This window comes from Littorina saxatilis, linkage group LG17 (genome assembly GCF_037325665.1).
Source record: "Littorina saxatilis isolate snail1 linkage group LG17, US_GU_Lsax_2.0, whole genome shotgun sequence".
Lineage (NCBI taxonomy): Eukaryota > Metazoa > Mollusca > Gastropoda > Littorinimorpha > Littorinidae > Littorina > Littorina saxatilis.
Genome location: NC_090261.1, coordinates 66,224,825 through 66,249,155, shown reverse-complemented (window position 1 = coordinate 66,249,155; position 24,331 = coordinate 66,224,825). Strand labels below are relative to the sequence as shown.

General features: G+C 40.4%; 2 protein-coding genes across 3 annotated transcripts in view; one reads left to right on the top strand and one right to left on the bottom strand.

Moving 5' to 3' along the window:
* LOC138952212 (uncharacterized) overlaps positions 1 to 24,331 on the top strand; it is a 78,667-nt gene that overhangs the window by 44,472 nt on the left and 9,864 nt on the right. The gene's annotated exons all lie outside the window — the stretch shown is intronic.
* LOC138952205 (uncharacterized) lies at positions 71 to 4,217 on the bottom strand. Of its 2 annotated transcripts, XM_070323811.1 has the most exons (4): positions 4,034 to 4,217; positions 3,674 to 3,748; positions 1,294 to 1,368; positions 71 to 1,076 (listed from the first exon to the last, which is right to left on the bottom strand). In XM_070323811.1, exons 1-4 carry the CDS (start codon positions 4,084 to 4,086, stop codon positions 872 to 874), a joined length of 408 nt encoding a protein of 135 aa, XP_070179912.1. In that variant the 5' UTR covers positions 4,087 to 4,217; the 3' UTR covers positions 71 to 871. The 2 variants fall into 2 exon arrangements, 1 of the variants encoding a protein (XP_070179912.1); XR_011451326.1 differs by lacking the exons at positions 3,674 to 3,748; positions 4,034 to 4,217 and adding an exon at positions 2,353 to 3,655.

The following is a 24,331-nucleotide window of genomic DNA, read 5'->3' as shown; positions in this document are numbered from 1 at the left end:
AATTTTTTACAGATAGACAAACAGACATTTTTTACACACAATATATAACGTATTCACATAGACCAGCAAACTTCAAGCCTATTAGGCGAACATTCACCTTTCACGGCCTATTATTCCAAGTCAAACGGGTATTTGGTGGACATTTTTATCTATGCCTATACAATTTTCTCAGGAAAGACCCTTTTGTCAATCGTGGGATCTTTAACGTGCACACCCCAATGTAGTGTACACGAAGGGACCTCGGTTTTTCGTCTCATCCGAGTATTAGACTTTGAGGTAAAGCGTGGGGCTCTTTTGGGGTATACATGTGATAATTTTTCTTTCAATTTCGGACAATTTCACGTGTACAGGGCTTAAACCACAATAGATATTTGTTTGTTTGTTTGTTTGCTTAATGCCCAGCCGACCACGAAGGGCCATATCAGGGCGGTGCTGCTTTGACATTTAACGTGCGCCACACACAAGACAGAAGTCGCAGCACAGGCTTCATGTCTCACCCAGTCACATTATTCTGATACCGGACCAACCAGTCCTCGCACTAACCCCATAATGCCAGACGCCAGGCGGAGCAGCCACTAGATTGCCAATTTTAAAGTCTTAGGTATGACCCGGCCGGGGTTCGAACCCACGACCTCCCGATCACGGGGCGGACGCCTTACCACTAGGCCAACCGTGCCGGTTCCACCACAATAGATACAAACTAGTACTTTTCACACAAAATAGTACTACTTGCCTATAACAACTTTTGTTCTTAAATACATACCAAAATATCATTTGTTTATTTTTAAATAATTTAAAACGTCCTAGGCAAACGACAAGAAGAAGATTTAAAACGTCCTATATTGGTCCCTCGAACAGACAATACAGTAGTCTAAGCAACAACCAAAAAGACCTTGGATACAGAAAAATAAAACAATGATAGCACTTCCATACCAACGATGAATTTAAAACTTATGAACAAGACTTTCAACAACTTACAGAATGGCTTCCAGCTTGGTTCATACTCTGGATCATCAGGATCCGCTGTCTCTTCACAGTCTGACTCAGACTGCAGGGTGATGTCAATAGAAGTCAAGCTGCAAACAGTGTAAAAGGATGAAAAGTTTATCCTAGCACAAGCACAGATATTACTTTCCAGGCATAGAAAGGACAATGTTTGTACAATCTAACTACCTTACGGTTTTCTAGTATCATCGCACACACTTACCTTTCTTTCTTACTTAATGTCACAAAATAACTTTTAAAATGTTATTGCCCTGGTGGATGCCAAAAACAAAAATAAAAAAAGCTTACTTAAACGGATCAAGGAATGATGCTGATGGCCGTCTCAACGCTCTCGCAGCCCTTGTTTGTGTAGGTGGAGTACCTCTGCAACAGATATGTATCATTAATAATTATGTGATGAAATATCAGGCTCAGAAAATACCACCCACTTGCACAAGAAGATGTACGATGAGAAACAAAACAAACAAAAATAGAAATCTTCCATTCAGACCTTCCCAAACCACACAAAACTACTACCCATAATGATCATGGCAATAGTGCCTGAACATGCATAAACAAACAACAAGAAGAAAAAAGGAAACAAAACAAACAGGCAAATTTCCTTGACTGGGAACTGAACCCAGATCACTTCTGTGGAAGCACTATCATCCCACCACACCAGGTGGGCTTTCGAAGAAATAAGGGGAGTATACAATCTAACGTTGGACTGTGTCGTCCATGATGAAGCGTCATTTAGAATCTTTCATGATCAATATCTGCTACTCATACTCAACAGACATAAATGTCAGCTTGTCAGGTGGTGATGGAAACTGACCATGACTGGCATGAAAACACACAACAAATGGGAGGGATCGGTTCAGAAATGACCATTTGTATGATGTTGACCAAAGTGGCATAATATTATATACATACTCAGGGAGAAAAAAATGAAGACAGAAATAATAGATGGAATGGAAGCTTCTTGCTTTGGCAGCATGCACTGCTGTGCAAACCGTGCCATTTACTTCTTAGCCCCAGCACCGAGTGGTCAGATAAGGGACGACAGCGCGCTGCCTCAGACTAAAAATAAATGTTGGTAATGTGCACTGTGTGGGCTCGCTGTTGAGCACACAGAACCAAGCCCTGACCTGTGACTGGTCCAGAGTGCAAAATTCGAGTTTCTGCCTGCTCTCTCAGTCTCTGCTGGGGCAAAAACACCTTGTGTCTAATTTTACTGCTACCTCCAAGCAATGCCTTTAGCACTATGGCAGTGTAAACAGTTTCTGTCTCAAACCGCACACAACGTAGGAAGACCTATTCTAGGCACTTGCATGCAATCAATATCATAAACCTGGTTAAAACACTCACACATTCTGTAAATACTGCTCAGTTGTTTTTCACACTGCTAAAAATCACAGGAAACGGAAGAGCAAAAATAACTGTGAGCCTCATGTTCAATGGTCCGAATGTAAGAAGTTTGGCCAATCACAAAGCTGGTTTCAGAACCACTCCTATCCGCTACAGTGTATTGAGAAGTAAGATATGGTAAATGATGCGCTCGGCTTTTATTTCTTATGAGGAGGAGATACAGAAGACAGAAAAGGCCTGCTCACTCGACAAATCCCAGCAAAAATGTTGATGAAAATTATGACTACCAACTTCCAAAATTAAAATCATTACTATAATAATAGTGATCATTCTTTATTGCAAGACAACTAAAGCAGTGGTGGAGCAGATGACCATAAACCACATTCCGACAATTTACAAGAGTATCGTTGTTAAATACTAAAAGGCCCTACACATGTCTCTGACAGTGCATACATGTGTTCACTGCAAGACAGATACATAGATGATTCACACAATGCCACTTCTGCTTTTCTTTCTTTCGCAGTTTCACACACTCTCTCTGTCTTATATGGGGCGGGGATATAGCTCAGTTGGTAGCGCGCTGGATTTGTATTCAGTTGGCCGCTGTCAGCGTGAGTTCGATCCCAGGTTCGGCGGAAATTTATTTCAGAGTCAACTTTGTGTGCAGACTCTCTTCGGTGTCCGAAACCCCCCCCCCCCCCCCCCCCCCCCCGTGTACACTACATTGGGTGTGCACGTTAAAGATCCCATGATTGACAAAAGGGTCTTTCCTGGCAAAATTGCTTAGGCACAGTTAATAATTGTCTACCTATACCCGTGTGACTTGGAATAATAGGCCGTGAAAGGTAAATATGCGCCGAAATGGCTGCAATTACTGGCCGTATAAAATTTCATCTCACACGGCATCACTGCAGAGCGCCTAGAACTGTACCCACGGAATATGCGCGATATAAGCCTCATTGATTGATTGATTGATTACATTGCAGTGGTGATAACTTGTGTGTGGGAAACCAGCAGCAGATCTAAAATTGCACCGCATAAAAAAGCATAATAGCACAATGATAGGAAGGAATGCTACACATGCAAGAGAAGCTAGCTGCTCCCTTTGATTTGACACTGATAAAACATCTTCACTTTTCCTCTACATGTACATTCAGGCTTTCGTCCTTGGATTTTGGGCGACCAAAAAGAGAGGAAAGGAAAGATAAGCAGAGATGTTTATAGTATTGTTACTGCTTGAAGTTGATGATTCTGTTAGTAATTTCACAACAAAGAGATGATTTTGTTAGCCATTTCACAGCAAATAGTGAAAGAGACTTACCCCTGCTTTGGGCCAACCTGATCTTCATCACTGTCTGTGGTAAGAATTTTCTCAACACCAGACAACTGGCCTTCACTGAAATAAATTGGAACAAAACTAAGCTTTACACAGGTCAGTGACAAGATAACTCGCATGTTTACTTTTTGAAAACAACAAAAAACGTGATCAACATAAAAAAGCCAAATAAACATCCTGTAAAAAAACAACAAGACACAACCTACAAAATATGAATTTGACAACTGTAAAGTACATGATCATAGAATTATATGGTTCAATACCAATTCCTCACACAATTTTTAATTTTTTAATTTTCAATTCACATTTATTGCACCTTTACATTCAAAACTTAAGTCTTCATACCTCTCAGATTCAGCTGCAGATATTTCTGACATTCCAGGTGTTGGGTGGCCCATGTGAAATAAGTGCGTGGTGGTTGCTGGAGTTGAAGTAAGTACCCCTGAGGTACCTGGGACGGGCTCTTTTTCGGAAGCAGCTCTGTAAAATACAACGCACTGTGTCACTCTAAAACAACCTGTATATAGGGAATGCTAAAAATTAAAACAAGTCGCGTAAGGCGAAAATACAATATTTAGTCAAGTAGCTGTCGAACTCACAGAATGAAACTGAACGCAACGCAACGCAGCAAGACCGTATACTCGTAGCATCGTCACTCCACCGCCCGTGGCAAAGGCAGTGCCCGTGGAATTGACAAGAAGAGCGGGATATTCGTTGCGCTGAGAAGGATAGCACGCTTTTCTGTACCTCTCTTCGTTTTAACTTTCTGAGCGTGTTTTTAATCCAAACATATCATATCTATATGTTTTTGGAATCAGGAACCGACAAGGAATAAGATGAAAGTGTTTTTAAATTGATTTCGAAAAAAAAATTTTGATAATAATTTTTATATATTTAATTTTCAGAGCTTGTTTTTAATCCGAATATAACATATTTATATGTTTTTGGAATCAGCAAATGATGGAGAATAAGATAAATGTAAATTTGGATCGTTTTATAAATTTTTATTTTTTTTTTACAATTTTCCGATTTTTAATGACCAAAGTCATTAATTAATTTTTAAGCCACCAAGCTGAAATGCAATACCGAACCCCGGGCTTCGTCGAAGATTACTTGACCAAAATTTCAACCAATTTGGTTGAAAAATGAGGGCGTGACAGTGCCGCCTCAACTTTCACGAAAAGCCGGATATGACGTCATCAAAGACATTTATCAAAAAAATGAAAAAAACGTTCGGGGATTTCATACCCAGGAACTCTCATGTCAAATTTCATAAAGATCGGTCCAGTAGTTTAGTCTGAATCGCTATACACACACACACACACACACACACACACACACACACACACACACACGCACAGACAGACAGACACACATACACCATACCCTCGTTTCGATTCCCCCTCGACGTTAAAATATTTAGTCAAAACTTGACTAAATATAAAAATGAAGCAGGTGGTACCATGGCAACTGTCATTAGACGCAACTTGTATGTAGTGGGGATATAGCTCTTTCTGTAGCGGTGCTGCGTTCAATAATACTTCTACTACTTATAAATCGCTATCAGTGTGGGTTCGATTCCCACATTTTTTGAGGAATTTATTTCAACTTTGTGCAGACTCTCCCTGGTGTCTGCGCACCCCTATGTGCTCACGCGCATGCACACGATAAAGAACCTAAATTCACAGCGAAAGTCTCAGTGCTTGGAAACATGAATACACACATGCAGGAAAAAAATGGGTAGTGCCTAGACTTTATCATTGTATGGCAGCTCGCTTTCCCCAGGAAGAAAGCAGCCCGAATTTCCATGAGGGTAACCTAACACTGTAACTGGATTATATAAATATTCCTTATTCCCCACTCTGCTTCTTTACCTCTGTAAACTTGTAGAGCTAGTTATTTTTCGATAATGACCCAGCAACCAAACAAATAACGAGCCAGCAACAGCCTGAATCCTCGATAGTGCAATGGGTTGAGAAGCTGTTCTGTTTTGGTACTACTTTTGCGACTGAAAAGTTCCGAACGCTCTATACGTACAAAATATACATCTCTGGAGCAAACAATACAAACATACCGCATTTAAATTAACAACTACAGGCCTGAACACATGAATCTCCATATAAAATCCATGAGTTAGGTTGTTTTCTGAATCTAGATCTGCCGTGCACACACCGTTCATCACAAGCAAATTCCCAAGGCAAGTAACTCATACTCTTGCCGACAAGAGTAGTTCCCCTTCTTTTAACGCAGTTTCTTCGACAACACTGACTGCAATCCGACGGTCAGTTTTCAACAATATTTCATTTTATAAACAGATCACACGCAACCAAATGCACACATCTCATCAATTTAAACAACATAAAGCGGTTTCATACACTATTTTCCCCAGAAAATTGAACTTCATACAGTAATTAACGTTGGAACACGGGTGCAAAAGTTCGTCTGCTAGTCCCATTTGACCAAAGAACATTATCCTAAACGATACTAAAACATAAACAGAACACACAATATCTGCCTTTACCGCCACAGCAGAATAACAGCATATCTGTGTACTTGATTTTAGTCTAAAACAGGGAAACTGACAAGAAGTGTTAACAGAATGGAATGATTTGCACGGAACTATACAACCGCGCATTAATCGATCGCCTGCGCAGGTTGACTTGTTGAGTGATTCGGATTCGATCAAACTTTCAGTTCGCACAAAAACTCCTGTTTTCTTTGAATAACTGAAGAAAGGAGGAATAAAGAGGTTACACACCTCGTCTCAGTGATTATTAAAAATAATGGTCTCAGTTCGCGGTCATGAAAAAGCTCGCTGAAGCTCGCATTTTTCATGATCCGCCAACTTCGACCATTATTTTTAATAATCACTGAGACTCGGCATGTAACCTCTACTTATCCCTAGACTTAGCAGAAATCATTCATACTTGTTCACAGTTGGAATTGGATGCTTTTTAATTTAAATTTTAGTCTAAATATGAACCTTTTTTTTTAACAAATAAAATTCAATGCTAGTGCTTAGAAGTTGGTTTACTTACCTGCTTGGAACAGAAACAGGTACATGTGGTACAGCTTCATGGTCTGTATGTAACATCTTTGTAGTTGTACTTGTATTGTAAGACTTTGTAGTTTCATAACTGACAAACAAAAACACAACCATTACAATGCATATATATATATATATATATGTTATAGCCCAAGTAGAAAACTCTTTGCTCTATGCTCCTGTTATATTTTCAGTATCCCTACACTGCCTGAGATCGAATTTGGCCATGTGGAAACCCCCACACGGCTTCCTCCATGTAGACTACAATGATGTTTTAAGCGGGGAAAGGCCCTTTTGAACTAAGATATGACGGGGTTTACAGCGTGACTTTTTATGTCTAGAAGAAAATCTTCTATCAAAAATACGTTTTCAAAATTTGAGTCCTTAGCGGACTATCATCTCTCAGATGATAACCCCACGTCCGATAAAGACCCCCCTGCGTGTTGATGAGACGAAAAACCGAGGTCCCTTCGTGTACACTACATTGGGGTGTGCACGTTAAAGATCCCACGATTGACAAAAGGGTCTTTCCTGAGAAAATTGTATAGGCATAGATAAAAATGTCCACCAAATACCCGTTTGACTTGGAATAATAGGGGTTCACAGTGTGACTTTTTATGTCTAGAAGAAACCAAGTTTTTCAAAATTTAAGTCCTCATCGGACTGGGGGTGTTATTTTTAACTGTGTTTATAACAACAAACAATACAAATATTAAACAAACAATACAAATATTAACAAACAATAACAACAAACAATACAAATATTAACAAACAATAACAACAAACAATACAAATATTAACAAACAATAACAACAAACACAAGCAATTGTGAACACTTTTTATTTGACTGTCCATTGTACACGAATGTTAGAGCAACCACTATTGATACTCTACCAGATAATAATAATATTACTGTTTTGTGTGCTGTGTACGGTACTAGTGACAAGTCCTTGGATGAAAACGCAGCGCTGTTTCATCAGATTCAGAAATTTATATTAGACAGCAAACGTTTTTGTTAATACCATATGTTTAATCATTTTGCTATTAGAGCATCGAATTGATCTATTGTGGATGCAATCTCTCTCTCTCTCTCTCTCTCTCTCTCTCTCTCTCTCTCTCTCTCTCTCTCTCTCTCTCTCTCTCTCTCTGTCTCTCTCTGTCTCTCTCTGTCTCTCTCTCTGTCTCTCTCTCTGTCTCTCTCTCTCTGTCTCTCTCTCTCTCTCTCTCTCTCTCTCTCTCTCTCTCTCTCTCTCTCTCTCCCTCTCTCTGATTGTCCTCTGTGTCTCTATGTGTGTGCCTCTATGTCAACACAGTGGAGGCGAATTCAGTATTAGAGCTCACAGTCCTGTGTTATAGCTGCCTTGTTTTGTTTAGCGTGTGCTGACAAAACACTAGCCCCTGCTCGTCAAGCGTTAAACGGTTTGTCTTTCGCCGCTAGCCTGCAGGCGAGTTGGCGTTGTTTATCTCTGGTGGCCACTGTTTATAATTCAGAATCTCGGAACCGAGTCTCAGTAAAAACTCTTGGAGAAGTCTGCAAAGCGAAGACCAGAGCTTTTTTGCTATGTATGTGGGGGTTTTGCAGACGACATTTTGAAGCATACGCGTTGCCATGACTGCATCAAAATGTTGTATTAAAAACTTCGATAAAGTATCTCAGTTGCACATTTTAGCAAGGTCAATCATTATGCTAATTTAAAATCGCTTCAAGCACTTATTGATTAAAACCAAAACTGTGAAATATAATCTGCTAACACTTTCTTTTATCTATCTAGAGAGTATTGCCAGGATGGTCACGTGCTTCCGTCTTAAATAAACGGGATTATGTATGCCACAGTATGGATGAACCGAGTTGCATTCACTGAAGTGGCCGTAACACAGGTTAAATAGCAATCTGTTTAACAGAGCTCTGTAAAGCACACAATCTCCCCCCCCCTCCCCAGCCCCCCAAACAGATTAACAAAATAAAAGAAGATGATTTTAGAAACAGCAGCCGGAGAGAGGCCCGGGGGGGGGGGGGGGGGGGGGATTAAAGATTGGAATTTAATTATAATTGGATAGATCCGCCGCACTGCCAAGAAAAGTGTACAGTGTTTCACCCACTTTCCCGAAAATATATATGCATCTGTGTTAAAATTGTCAAAATGGAGTTCCAACTTATCATCAGTGATCAGACATAATTATGTAGATAGATGATCAATGTAGGCTATATTATATCTCTGTTATCATGCACTACTGACTCAACAACACAAATACTTGCTGAATATAATATCTCTATTTGAAAGCATATCCAAAGGAACCTTTTGTCTCTGTTGATAAATATCGAAGTTCATTGCATTATATAGCTATTCTGATGAACACGTGGGGGAATTCGGGGGCTGTGATTGGATGGTCACTCCCGATCATCAAAGCATATTGCTGCCGAAGTCGGCCATTTTTCTCAATATCCAAAAGCATATTGAGAAAAATGGCCGACGCATGGTTCCGGTTTACACATCTGTACCACGCGGCGATGTTTCTATCGACAACAGCATACACTGACAACTTAAAAAGCTGTTTCAACAACTGTGTTGTGAAATCGAATGCACTTGGAGTCAGTTTTTCTTCCAAAGTCAGAAAGCGTGTAGCGGTGTGCATGTCTGCGCGAACATGATGCGCGTAAGAAGTTTGTCTGCTATCAAAACCTGAGATCAACGCATCGACGCAAAAACTGTCATTTTGTAAGTTTGGAACAACAAATCAAGGTCATAACAGCTATATAATTGCTATTATGTTTTCAGCGTAGCAATAGGGTCCGATATTTAGACTCGAACAAGTATAATGCGACTCGTCTTCGACTCGTCGCATTATACTTGTCTCGTCTAAATATCGGACCCTATTGCTACGCTGAAAACACAATAGCTGTTAATCTTTACTCTAGACTTGTATTCAGTTTCTCTGTCAGAGCGGCAAAGTATCGTCTGCTACAGACACCGACCCAGCAGTAAGAAAGCATAGGCTCTAGCTGAATACATTTTATTTTTTTCTCGTCAAAAGTAGAAAATACATTCATTCGTAAAGAAGAACTAGGGTTTAGATGAAAAGGTTAGTCAGTGTAATATCATATATATACCAATAGATTAAGGAAGATTTTTCAAGAAAGTGCCGATTGTGTTTTTTGTGGTTAGGCCTATCTTTTATCGCGAGTTCCGACAGTAGCGGCTCGGTTACTGCGGACCAGCATAACTGAGTTCACACAGAACTATTCTCAGCTGCACTCAACATGGAAAAAACCCTGTGTTAATTGTTTCAAGACAACCACATTTTGTAACACTACTTTGAAACTTCTGCTTCTTGTCATCATTATAATCATTGCAAGGGCTCCAGGAACTGAGAAATGTTAAACACACTTAAAACCACGTAAATGTTACAGGAAGGCGCCTTTACCGCCTATGCATGGTGCCACAGATTTCAGCAGCTAGCGGCCGCCGTGACCTTGCAAGGCGGAGCATCGAAATTTGCGCGGAATATTCAAAAAGCTTAAACCACACTCACTTTTTTTTCTTGAAAACAGCATAAATATTGTTTTAAGCGTAATAAGTTTAATCTGTATGTATGCTGGAGGTGTAAATGCACTAACATGCATATTTTGTTGCTTGTAAGATGTAGTGTTCACTTACAAAACTTTGACAAGTTTGGTCTTTCGGTTGGCGGTGTAATGTGATTCTTATGTACCGGTTCGACATGTAGGAAACAGCAGTATTTAACTGATTTCTTCCGCATTGAATGTTTCTTTGTGCAATCAGTATAGAAGATTGCAGAGAGTGTATTCTGATGATTTAAAATGTGTGTATTATTATTAAGCAGCCCTGATAGTACTGACTATGTCTCTTTCTACTAAACTGACTCAGTGTGTGACTTCTTAACTGTGCACATTTTCAGCCAGAAATTCATTTCTCTTCCTTGTCTTGCTTGCAAATTTGTTCTTTCCTGGCCGAGCGATAACATAAACACTCCTGCCAAGGGTTGTGTTCTGCGATGTTTTAGAGCTCGGAAAGGCAGCAGAGGGCTTGTCATCAGCTTTCCCTAAATGGATTGCTTGAGGGCTAATAAGGAAGGGATACTGCTATATCAGTGGTGGTTGTTGACATCTTGTATATATACAGCTTGCTGAATCCTAATGCATGGGCCAAAGAAGGAAACTCGGCTCCACTGATTTGATATGTGTGTGTCTCTATGTGTATGTGTGTGTGTGTGTGTGTGTGTGTGTGTGTGTGTGTGTGTGTGTGTGTGTGTGTGTGTGTGTGTGTGTGTGTGAGATTTCCGTACCACTGTTGCTATAGTTAACGTTGTTGTTCTTGTTTTCATTTGTTTAAATATCATGCATTTATAATATTGTCCGCCACATTACTCGTTTGTTTCTAAGAGCACATTTATAAGTTTATCTCGTTGTTCTCCCCGAATTACAACTTTCAATTACGGCTTTGTATCTATGCAACTGAATAAAAACTGTTTAAACCAAGCAGTAGGATATCCCAGGACCGGGAAGGGATACGTCGTCAAGCCTCTTTTTCTCTGTAGTAGGTTGCTTGTGCAAATTATTCGAGTTTCTGTCTTTGAATTAAAACCCCATTTTAAAAAATTCGTCGTTTCATATTTGTTGCGTTTGTTCACTTTTTAAAACGGGAACTCACCAAAACCACACACTACTTCACACACATTTTTTTTTAATTTTTTTTTTTTACTCAGAAAGAGAATGAGAGGTCAGAGAGAGAGCGTGCCGTACTACGCAGCGACTTTATTAATTAGGAGCCGCTTGTTGTCCGCTGACGGCTGGGGTATCGCGAAATAAAAGCGAGCTCCCCGCTCGCAGATCGCCTAAGTAGGAGATTAAATAGGTGGTAAGCACAGCTGGTGTTGTTGAAAGTAAATAACCAAGCTATGCGCGACCGTGTACATAGAAATAATGAATAGAGAGAGAGAGAGAGAGAGAGAGAGAGAGAGAGAGAGAGAGAGAGAGAGAGATTAAAATCAACGCTATTCAGCTCGTCGTTGCCGGCTTGCTTGGCAGAAACATTCGCCGCGCCAGTTGATACCACCAGCCCCGTCCCAACAAATTCTCTCCACTCTTTATTTTCCTTTCCGAACAAGCCACAGCTTAAAACGGGGACATGTTCTCTCGCTCTGAGAATCGCTCTCACCACAGAAACAATACCACCAGCCCCGTCCCAACAAATTCTCTCCACTCTTTATTTTCTCCCATTTTCCTTTCCGAACAAGCCACAGCTTAAAACGGGGACATGTTCTCTCGCTCTGAGAATCGCTCTCACCACAGAAACAATACCACCAGCCCCGTCCCAACAAATTCTCTCCACTCTTTATTTTCTCCCATTTTCCTTTCCAAGCCACAACTTAAAACGGGGACATGTTCTCTCGCTCTGAGAATCGCTCTCACCACAGAAACAATACCACCAGCCCCGTCCCAACAAATTCTCTCCACTCTTTATTTTCTCCCATTTTCCTTTCCGAACAAGCCACAACTTAAAACGGGGACATGTTCTCTCGCTCTAAGAATCGCTCTTGCTCTCTTTTTTATTTTTCTTTCCAACCACAGACACACATTCTGGTTTATCAACGCTGCTGGTGGTGCTGAGTGCAACAATTAGATGCTTGGGGCGGAGAGAGAGAAAAAAAATTCGTATTAAACGCAACCACCCAAAAAAGAGTGTTCTGAAACTATCTCGTCATAGCTCCTACGACTCAACTTTTGTTGTTTAGTTTTGGATCTCACAAATTTTGGCTCGGAATTGTTACCATTCATTGTGCAATTTTTGTGATAATGTATTACTCAGAGAATGAGAGATTGCCCGGGGTTTTTTTAGTTTTTTTTTTTTAGTGATGGTAACACTTTCAAAAGGTATCAACACTGCGTGCGTGCCACAAGGAAAACAGAATAATAATAATATTTCCAGTTCCTTTTCCACACCAACGGAAACGTATGTTCTCTTTCTTTTCTCTCATCAACAACAAATCACGCTCACATTTCTCCAGGAGTGTCAGTTTGGTGTCTATGTAAACTGTGTTCACTAGACTATAATTATGCGATGAGATCAAGAGCGTTGCAACTGGGAATATTATTTTATCTATGAAAAACAACAAATGCAGTGTGTTTCCCCCACAGACTCAAAAATGGCAGTCGAGTTAGTATCAGCATATAAGGCCGCCGCTAAATCCTATATTAAGTGTCTAGCCAGCTTGGAAAACCGCAGCTGTCGAATTTGACCCACTGCTGGGAGATTAATGACTGGCCCGCACCCGGCAGCCGGCACTCAGCCCAGCTGGCAGAAATAGCATAGAAGCACTGTACAGCGCTTAAATGCTGAGGCCTTTTCGTTGTAATCTTAAAAGTGTACACTGTGACTGAGTTTTATAACGATGAGCGAGTCAACATGCACGGCCACTGTCTTTGCTTGTTGCAGAGAAACTGAGCACAAGATGTAACCAGTTTCTCAACGACAATCTAACTGTACATTTTTGATTTGTTGATGATTCCATTATTCTTGTTATTTTACTTTGACTGAGACGATGATAAACTTGACACACCGCCGAAGCGCTCATTTATAAAAGATCATCACAAGACAAGCGACAGACGAGATGTACTGAGAACTTTTGTTTGTTTATATTTCTTTTAAACTTACTAAGTGATCTCCAAATTATTATGCTTTCTCTGTAAGAGTTTAATTTTGTGGGAAGCATTCTCCATTTCTCGTGTTTTGAATTTGGCGCAGTGAGAGTTTGTTTTCATCCGCTTGCGGCATTCAACTACCTTGACCTTCCCTTTGAATTGGGACATTTCTAAAACGTTATGACGCACGTATTTTCCATCGGCCCTGTACTGATTTTCTGAAAGTAAAGTTCTTACTTTAAACTTTTAATGCCAACAATGTTAAATACACGACCACTTTAGCAGCTTTCAAGCTGATGTGGAAACAAATTATTTTTGTAATCTCTAGCCGACACTAGCCTGGGTTCACTTCTGGAAAAGTTCAAGTTGATCACGGAAGTAACATATTTTCGACTGTTTAATTTTAATTTTGTCTCCCAACACGCTCCTCTTAAATATGAGCGTATAATTAATTCAATGTTAAACTTTAATATTACTCTAAACCGAGTTCTCGTTCCAACGGAGTTTGTTGCCATGGAGAAATAAACAAGCAGGCATGCATCGTCTGCTAAACTGCGGCCCAGCCCGTCGCAGGCAGGCTTTGATAGAAATAAAATGTTCCCCAACTAACAGCGGCTTCGTGAGTTGCCAGGCCGTTGAGGGTAATCATTCTTGGCTTCTCTGTCAGCGCCTGGTGATACTGCTGCTGGGGCTTCGCCGTTCGCGGCTTTACACCCCACGATCTTATTTGGCAAAGAGTGTATCCCTACTTCGGATTCCGTATAAGCTCGTATAAGCTCGATCTTTGGTATCCAGCTCGCTGACCGGGTGTAATAACAGCGTGTTCGCAGGTCCACTCAGGAGATTAGATCCGCGGTAGCCGGCGCAGGTGCCAGCTGGTGTTGTTAAAAGTAATGAGGCAAGGTATGCGCTGCCGTGTATTCTGATTTTATCAACGCTACTGCTGCGTGCCTGCCGTACAACAGAGAAAAAAAAATGATATTCCCCCTTCGTTCTATATTTCAGTCGATCAGAAACTGGATAGTTCTTTTAAAAGAAAGAATCGTCCCCCGATCTTTGTCTCCCTTGTGTGAATCACAGATTGTCTAAATCGTAGTAGTGGTCAACTTCTCTTGTTTAGTGCACATTGCTCAGAGAATTAAGAGAATGAAAGAGAGAGAGAGAGAGAGAGAGAGAGAGAGAGAGACAGAGAGAGAGACAGAGAGAGAGACACAGAGAGAGACAGAGAGAGAGACACAGAGAGAGACAGAGAGAGAGACAGAGAGAGAGAGAGACAGAGAGAGAGACAGAGAGAGACAGAGAGAGAGACAGAGAGAGACAGAGAGAGAGAGACAGAGAGAGAGAGAGAGAGACAGACAGAGAGACAGAGAGACAGGGAGAGAGACAGAGAGAGAGAGAGAGAGCTCCTACGACTAAACTTTTGTTGTTTAGTTTTGTACATCACATCTTACAACTTTTGGCTCGGAATTGTTACCACCATTCATTGTGCAATTTTAGTGGCAATGCATTCATCAGAGAATGAGAGATTGCCCGTTCTTCATTTTAGTGATAGTAACACTTTCAAAAGGTATCCACACTACTGGTGCGTGCCACAAGGAAAACAGAATAATAATAATATTTCCAGCTCCTACGACTAAACTTTAGTTGTTTAGTTTTGTACATCACATCTTTACAACTTTTGGCTCGGAATTGTTACCACCATTCATTGTGCAATTTTAGTGGCAATGCATTCATCAGAGAATGAGAGATTGCCCGTTCTTCATTTTAGTGATAGTAACACTTTCAAAAGGTATCCACACTACTGGTGCGTGTATCACAAGGGAAACAGAATAATAATAATATTTCCAGCTCCTACGACTAAACTTTAGTTGTTTAGTTTTGTACATCACATCTTTACAACTTTTGGCTCGGAATTGTTACCACCATTCATTGTGCAATTTTAGTGGCAATGCATTCATCAGAGAATGAGAGATTGCCCGTTCTTCATTTTAGTGATAGTAACACTTTCAAAAGGTATCCACACTACTGGTGCGTGTATCACAAGGGAAACAGAATAATAATAATATTTCCAGTTCCTTTTCCACACCAACGGAAACGTATGTTCCGATCTTTCTTTTCTCTCATCAACAATCACATGTTTTGGGGAGAGAGAGAGAGAGAGAAAAACAAACACATTCGTAGCAAACGCAACACTTATGTGTGTGTGTGTGTGTGTGCGAATGAATCACAGATTGTCTAAAATCGTAAACAGGGACTTCAACTTTTTTTTGTTTTTCATATCAAACAACTGTTAGCTCAAAAACTTTTCCCCCCGTGTGCTGCATTCTCTTTCTTTTTGTTTTAAACTGTGAATTGTGTCAAAATCGTGAAGGTCTCCTCAAACTGTGAATTGTGTCAAAATCGTGAAGGTCTCCTCAAACTGCCTTGCACAGATTGTTGTCGAAATCGTAAAGGATTTGAACTTTCTTTTTCCGTGTGTGCTCTTTGTAAAATTGTCTTGTAAATGTTCTCTCTACATAAATTTGTTGTTGTGTCGTTTTATATCTTACAATTTGTAGCTTTGTTCTTTGTATCTGTTACGGGGTTCAACTCGCTTCGTTTTTTGATTGTCCTGAAACTGCCTTGCACAGATTGTTGTCGAAATCGTAAAGGATTTGAACTTTCTTTTTCCGTGTGTGCTCTTTGTAAAATTGTCTTGTAAATGTTCTCTCTACATAAATTTGTTGTTGTGTCGTTTTATATCTTACAATTTGTAGCTTTGTTCTTTGTATCTGTTACGGGGTTCAACTCGCTTCGTTTTTTGATTGTCCTGAAACTGCCTTGCACAGATTGTTGTCGAAATCGTAAAGGATGTTAAATTTCTGTTTCCGTGTGTGCTCTTTGTAAAATTGTCTTGTAAATTTTGTCTACATAAATTTGTTGTTGTGTCGTTTTATATCTTACAATTTGTAGCTTTGTTCTTTGTATCTGTTAAGGCGTTCAACTCGCTTTGTTTTTTGATTAAGTCCCTAAATTTTTGTTGTGGTTTAATTTTTGTTTTGTTTTTGTTCTTTTTCATTTTGTTTTTGTTGTTGTCTTATATTGGGACTTATTTTTCCACTGCGGTCGTTGGAGATGTTGTCAGTCCAACTGCCCACCAGACAACCCCACCCTCTCCCGTGGTTATCTGCTTTATATAGATGTTGAGGTAAGATCGATGAGTCCTGTGATTGGTTGATTTGTGTTTTTGGTTATGATTGGTCGGTCGGTTTTCTCTCGGGCGTTTTGATTGGTTGGAACCAAAGCACTGTTCATTATTCCTACGACAAAGAAAAAGTCCACAGTAGCACTAAATTTTAATTGGCTGAATAATATTGCAGGTAGTCCTCCGCGTAGAGAGAGATATCTTTTTCCTCTAAAAAAAAAAAGAAGTTCTCTTTGTTGAAGCATATTACTCTTTTTAACATCGTGCTCAAAAGTCACGAACAACACTAACACTAAGACTTTTTGTTGTTAAAATTCTTTGGAAGCGAGTTTGTGGGGGGCCCCAACTATATAAAAAAAAAAAGTTCTCCTTTGCCATAATCCTATATTTTATAAGTACTATTTTAGCAAAGTGCTCAAAAGTCACCAACACCACCACCACCACCACTAACACTAAGACGTTTTGTTGTTGAAATTCTTTCGAAGCGAGTTTGGGGCCAAATAAACAGAAGTTCTCTTTTGTCAGAATCATATATCTATAAGCCTGCACAGCACTTTTTTGTGTGGATCATCGTACTTAAATGTCCTGACATAATATCAACGCAGAAAGGACGGTGAAAGGTTCCCCCCTTCTTTCTTTCTTTCTTTCTTTCTTCTCAAATTGTGTGAAGTTTTTGTTTCCTTCCTTGTCATTCTTGGGTGTGGATGGGTGTTTGGTTTCGAGTCTAGAAATAAAGTTGTACATTATAATTTATGGGAGTGAGAGTAGTACCGTGTACGTTGTTCTTCGTCTTCTTCTTAAAACTTTTTGATTGAGATGACTGATATGTGGGTAATTGTTGTGAGCGGCGAAAAGTTACTCCCCAGCATACATTATTAATGCCCAGACACAACTTCGACACAGAAAGGACGGTGAAAGGTTCCCCTCTTCTTTCTTTGTTTCTTTCTTTCTTTCTTCTCAAATTGTGTGAAGTTTTTTTGTTTCCTTCCTTGTCATTCTTGGGTGTGGATGGGTGTTTGGTTTCGAGTCTAGAAATAAAGTTGTACATTATAATTTATGGGAGTGAGAGTAGTACGTTGTTCTTCGTCTTCTTCTTCTTAAAAGTTTTTGATTGAGATGACTGATATGTGGGTAATTGTTGTGAGCGGCGAAAAGTTACTCCCCAGTATACATTATTAATGCCCAGACATAATATCAACGCAGAAAGGACGGTGAAAGGTTCCCCTCTTCTTTCTTTCTTTCTTCTCAATCATGAATCTTCTTTTTTTCTTTGGTAATTCCGTTTCAAATTGTGTGAAGTTTTTTTTGTTTCCTTCCTTGTCATTACTGACCCAAAACCACTACTGAGACACTTTGAACTCCGTTTTGGATTTTTTTTTGGTGTAGGGCCATTCACATTCACTGTAGCTTTGATTTTCTCTGGATCAGTTTTCACTCCATTTTTTTTGTTGGTGTTGTTTCGAGAACAAAAAGTTGCAATTTTGAAAGCATGGCGAAAGAGTCGGCTAGGAATCTTGATGATGATGATGATGATGATGATAATGATGATGATGATGATGATGATGGTGGTGTTGGCGGATTTGAACCAACAAAGTTTTTCTTTTCTTTTCGTTATCTACACCAAAACGCCGCAAACAACACAAACCCCGAGAGAGAGAGGGACAAATGAGAGAGAAACAAAGGAACCGTGGTAGAAATTAGTAGTATAATACGACGACCCCGCCCACTTCCGTGTGTGGTAAGTTAGTAGGTCTTCCAGCAAGAACAAACAAATCACACAGAACAACAAATCATCGAAATTGATTGTGAAGGGAAAGAAGAAGAATCTCTCATGCACAACAACAACTACCATCCCACCACCACTGCCTCTTCCGACATTAACAACGACGCGGACAAGTTTGACGATATCCTCAGCTTTATTGCTGATGAAAATGAGTCTGAAGATGATTTCTACTATCAGGATATAGTCTACGATCCGACAGACGCCCCTATCGGTTTTGTTTGATTGAAGGGAGAGAAGAGATGGCCAGCCAACCCGCCTCCCGGTTTTTTTTCATTGGTCGCTGTGTTTTAAACTGTGTGTGACTTTTTAGTCTTGTATTTTCCCCATAGAGAAAATGTGCAAAAGAGGCGCGCCCCTCCTGATTCTCTCTAAAAAAAAAAGAAAAAAGAAGAAAAAGAATTCGGATGTAATGTTATCAAATGTATACTGATGGTATTGGTATGGAAATTCTCGGTCAGGTTTAACTCAACCATGACTTTTTGCCCGAAGTAGTAGCCACAGAGATTGCGGTTGAATGAGTTTTCTCGTCTGCCAAACGAATTCTTCCTCATCACCCAAACGAGCACCTCTTATAACGGCCGCGAAGTTTATCTCACTAGTTGCAGACGACCTCGTTGGGCTGATACTACATACTGTTTTGGACCTGATAACAGGTTTTCTGAGAGATCACACTCTATACGGGAAGAGCAAAACAAGTTGACGGCTTTTTTTTGTTTTTGCTTCAAGCTTTTATAAAAAAAAATATCACCCGGCCGCCGGCGGTGGTGGTAAAAGGCAGACAGCAATTGAACGGCCGTGAAGTCTGTGTGATGGCATTCCAGTTATTGGTGGTATTGTTCCAGGTGGTGGCAAGACTTTCTTCTTTATAAAAACAACAAAACAAAAAACCATTGCTTTTGTCAGATCGCAGTCGCGACTTAAAGAACTACAAAACAACAACACACACATTTTCCTGCATTTGTGTGCGTATATATATATATATAGAGAGAAAGATCGGTGAGACCAAAATTTCACTTTTTCTTTTTATATTTAGTCAAGTTTTGACTAAATATTTTAACATCGAGGGGGAATCGAAACGAGGGTCGTGGTGTATGTGCGTCTGTCTGTCTGTGTGTGTGTGTAGAGCGATTCAGACTAAACTACTGGACCGATCTTTATGAAATTTGACATGAGAGTTCCTGGGTATGAAATCCCCGAACGTTTTTTTCATTTTTTTGATAAATGTCTTTGATGACGTCATATCCGGCTTTTCGTGAAAGTTGAGGCGGCACTGTCACGCCCTCATTTTTCAACCAAATTGGTTGAAATTTTGGTCAAGTAATCTTCGACGAAGCCCGGGGTTCGGTATTGCATTTCAGCTTGGTGGCTTAAAAATTAATTAATGACTTTGGTCATTAAAAATCTGAAAATTGTAAAAAAAAATAAAAATTTTCAAAACGATCCAAATTTACGTTTATCTTATTCTCCATCATTTGCTGATTCCAAAAACATATAAATATGTTATATTCGGATTAAAAACAAGCTCTGAAAATTAAATATATAAAAATTATTATCAAAATTAAATTGTCCAAATCAATTTAAAAACACTTTCATCTTATTCCTTGTCGGTTCCTGATTCCAAAAACATATAGATATGATATGTTTGGATTAAAAACACGCTCAGAAAGTTAAAACAAAGAGAGGTACAGAAAAGCGTGCTATCCTTCTTAGCGCAACTGCTACCCCGCTCTTCTTGTCAATTTCACTGCCTTTGCCATGAGCGGTGGACTGACGATGCTACGAGTCTACGGTCTTGCTGAAAAATGGCATTGCGTTCAGTTTCATTCTGTGAGTTCGACAGCTACTTGACTAAATATTGTATTTTCGCCTTACGCGACTTGTTTCTTCTTGTGAGATCATGGATTTCTGTACGAGGAGGATAACGAACACTACTACTGACCAACAACTTGAAGAAGAAAATAATAAAAAGGTCGACAGCGTAGCAATAATATCAGCAAAGACAGAAGCAGTCTGTGAAATGGGAATTCCAGAACATATAGTCATGCAAGTTATCGAAAATCGACGCCTGGATTTTACTGATGGAGAAAAGGAATTCGTCTGTGTCCAAGAGCTTTATCTCGCAGCTTATGAGATCGCACAAAGTCCAGAAAAGCAGGCTCAATTATCAAGAAAACTGTACTTAGCCGAAGAAAAAGAAGAAGAAGAAGAAGAAGAAGAAGAACGCCGTCGTCGTCGTCGTGAACAACTGGAACGCGTACGATTCTTAGCCAAAGAAAACCAGAACTTGAGAAACCGTAAATTCTGCCGAGCTTGTTTAAAAGTGGAGCTAGCTAACAGTGGTATTACTTTCTTACCCTGCGGACATTTTCTCACCTGTGAAAAATGCTCGGACATGTTTGACGATTGTTTGGCTTTGCGGCAAGAAAATCATGGGGACCGTCCGCACATTTCTGTTGTAAAAGTGAGTAATTATTTTGTCAACACACACAGCCACCATTTCAAATCCGGGCAGAATATTGAAATGAAATTGGAAGGAGAGAGAGAGAAAGAGAGCCGGCTGGTCTCTCTTGACAAACCGGCAGGGAAATAAAGAAGAGGGAAGGGAAAGATTTTGACTTCAACACCGCGACCATGCAGATTTCTCCACAACAACAAAAAACAAAAAAGGAAGGGGAGTTTTCACCACAGATCCTCCCCCGGCACAACACATTGCTCTCTTGACAAACCGGCAGAGAAATAATCTTCTACCCCCGTTGTCCGCTCTTCTTGTCAATTTCACTACTGCCTTTGCCATGAGCATGAGCGGTGGACTGACACGGGATGCTATAGTACGAGTATATACCATACCCGTCTTGCTGAAAAATTGGCATTGGCGTTCAGTTTCATTCTGTGAGTTCGACAGCTACTTGACTAAATGTTGTATTTTCGTCTTACGCCGCGACTTGTTTTCTTTTTGTTTTCAAGCCGCAACTAAACGGGACATGTTCTCTCTCTCTCTCTCCCCAAATACAGAAACAAGTTAATATATGCTTTATTGACCCCCGGATCTCCACAGCGTTAATCAGGCGTGTTCTTCACGGCAATTCAGTGAGTGATTCGTCGAAAGCTGTAGTCCCCTGCTAGTACTTAGTTTCTTCTATCAAAAATCTTACATGCACCACAAAACATGATGGGTGTAAGTTAGTCAGTCCTTGTTGTTTGAACTCAGAACTCAGAACTCAGAACTCAGAACTCATTTAATTGTCATAAAAACACAGTAGAGGGTTTATCAGACACGAAGTGAATATTTGTAAAGACAAGAAGAAATATCGTCCATGGAGCAGTGATTACAACATTGTTATGTATCTGTAGTTATGTCATTATTCCGTATAATCATGCAGTTGTATACAAATTCAGCAAGTTGTTGCTGTATCGGTACGTCTTGCATCGCCATCAGCTGACTCGGATTTCGAGCATTAACACGTGCATGTTTCATAAGCTGCAAGCGTAGATCATAAAATCTTGTACAACTATCCAGGAAGTGGAGCTCGTCTTCAATCACGCCACACACGGTGCACTTTCTATCCTCTCTGGGTGTGTTTGTGTATCTCCCCCTTTCGATTTTTAAATCGTGAGCGCTAATACGCAATCTACACAGTGCTTTTCTGTGTTTGGGCGGGTTGGTTACACATGTCAAGTATGCTTCACAGTCGTAATCGCCGTCAGTAATTGTGTTGTAGTATTGCAGTTTTGAGCCCTCAGTCTTCTTTCCTTGCCAAAATCGTACGTATTCGTATTCTAGTCCTCGTCGTAGAGTCAGGAGTCATCAGCGCATTCTTTTGGACTGCTGACTGAAGTATCCAGTTATGGTCCAGTCCGAGGTTACCTATGATTGCTCGAATGAAATGTATCCATTGCGGTGAGCTGTCTTGTGGTCTGTCGATCATGTCAGCGTAAGCCTGTCGTAAATATGAATTTTCTTCTGACTCAACGATGTGGGTCCAGAAGTTTATTGTTTGTTCAATTAGTTTTATACCCACAGGGAGTTGCCCGAGCTCTGCTAGCGTTGGCAAGTTCATTGCTTTACTGTGGACGGCCAAGAAGGCGTTTACTGAATTTTAAATGCACTTGTTCATGGGGTAGATTATTCGATAGACACTTATCGAATATGTCGGGTAGCGATTGTTCGTTTTGGATGTTGATTGCTGATGGGAACCAGACCCCGGCTCCATAAGTGGACACAGGGGCGACTAAGGTATAAAATAGTTGCATCATAGTTTGTGTTGTGTGGTGCATGTGGCTGTGCTGGAAGACATCATGTAGAATGCATGCATTATTATAACGGGGCCGCTTAGTGTAAATCACGCTCACATTTCTCTAGGAGTGTTTGGTGTCTATGTAAACTGTGTTCACTAGACTATATGCGATGAGATCAAGAGCGTTGCAACTGGGAATATTATTTTATCTTTGAAAAACAACAAAGGCAGTGTGTTTCCCCCCGCCGTCCCCGCAGCAGACTGAAAAAGAGCAGAGTTTTGTATCAGCCTGCCCGCTGACGTCATAGACGTGGGGGTATCGCGTAATAACAGCGTGTGCTCGCCGCTCGCAGGCCACTCAGGAGATTAAGATCCGCGGTAGTACAGCTGGTGTTACTAGTATACGCGGCCGTTTGCAGAGAGAAAATGAATATTCTTCCCCTTCGTTCGTTATTTTACCTGAACAGAAACTGTATAGTTGCGTGGGTTTTTTTTTTTAAAGAAAGAATCGTCCCCGATCTTTTCTCCTGTGTGTGAATTTAAGAATCGTTCCTGCTTTTTCCCCTTACCTTTCTTTTCATATCAACTAAACATGCTTGGGATGCGAGAGAGAGAGAGAGAGAAAACATTCGTCTAAATCGTAGTAGGGGTCAACTTCTCTCGTTTAGTGCACATTGCTCAGAGAAAGAGAATGAGAAAGAGAGAATGAGAGAGAGAGAGAAAAGAAATCAACGCTATACACGAATAATTCAATCGCAGCTTGCTCCAAGCGGCTTGGGGGAGAAACATTCACCACCACCATACAAAGCCAAACTCAAGCGGGAGATTTGCCTGTATACATAGCAGCAACGCCGGGGGCGTGACTCATCATTACTATTGTCGCAAGCAGTGGGTCGTAAGTAGCCTTACCAGCCGCAGTAGAATAGTAAAAGCTTGGCCGCTACTGGGGCTGAAAACTAAAAACTCGCAGTTGTGAAATTCCGGAGTTGCAGCTCTTCCTCCCATGACTCGTTGTCATAATTATTCTAGTTTTTCATGTGTGTGTGGTTTTGTTTTCTTTTGTGTGGGTTGATTTTTGGAAACTGTATAGTTGCGTGGGTTTTTTTTTTTTTAAAGAAAGAATCGTCCCCGATCTTTTCTCCTGTGTGTGAATTTAAGAATCGTTCCTGCTTTTTCCCTTACCTTTCTTTTCATATCAACTAAACATGCTTGGGATGCGAGAGAAAGAGAGAGAAGAAAAATCAACGCTATGGAACACGAATAATTCAGTCGCAGCTTGCTGGCTTGGGGGAGAAACATTCACCGCGTCAGTTGACACCACCGGCCCCGTTCCAACAAACTATTGTCCTCCCCAGCACAGAATAAACAGTGAACGGGAAACATCAACGCTACTGCTGCGTGCCGTGCCGTGCCGTGCCACAGAGAAAAAGAATAATAATATTCCCAGTTCCTTTTTTTTTTTTACACCAACGGAAACGTATGAAAGAATGTTAGGGGTACGGGTAATAAAAAAATCAAGGGTCTACCAAACCCCGGCAAATGCAGTAGGCAGCCTAGAGATCCCTAAGTACCTCTCCCAATGATAGTACTTTACGGCAATATTTATAGTTTCAAATTGTTAGGACAACTTCTTTGTGATTTTATAGAGGTGTTCTGGGGAAACTGAAAGGTAGCCTCGTCCAGGGGACAACCGTATTCAAACCCATAGGCATATCCTCATCACTTTGTTTCTCG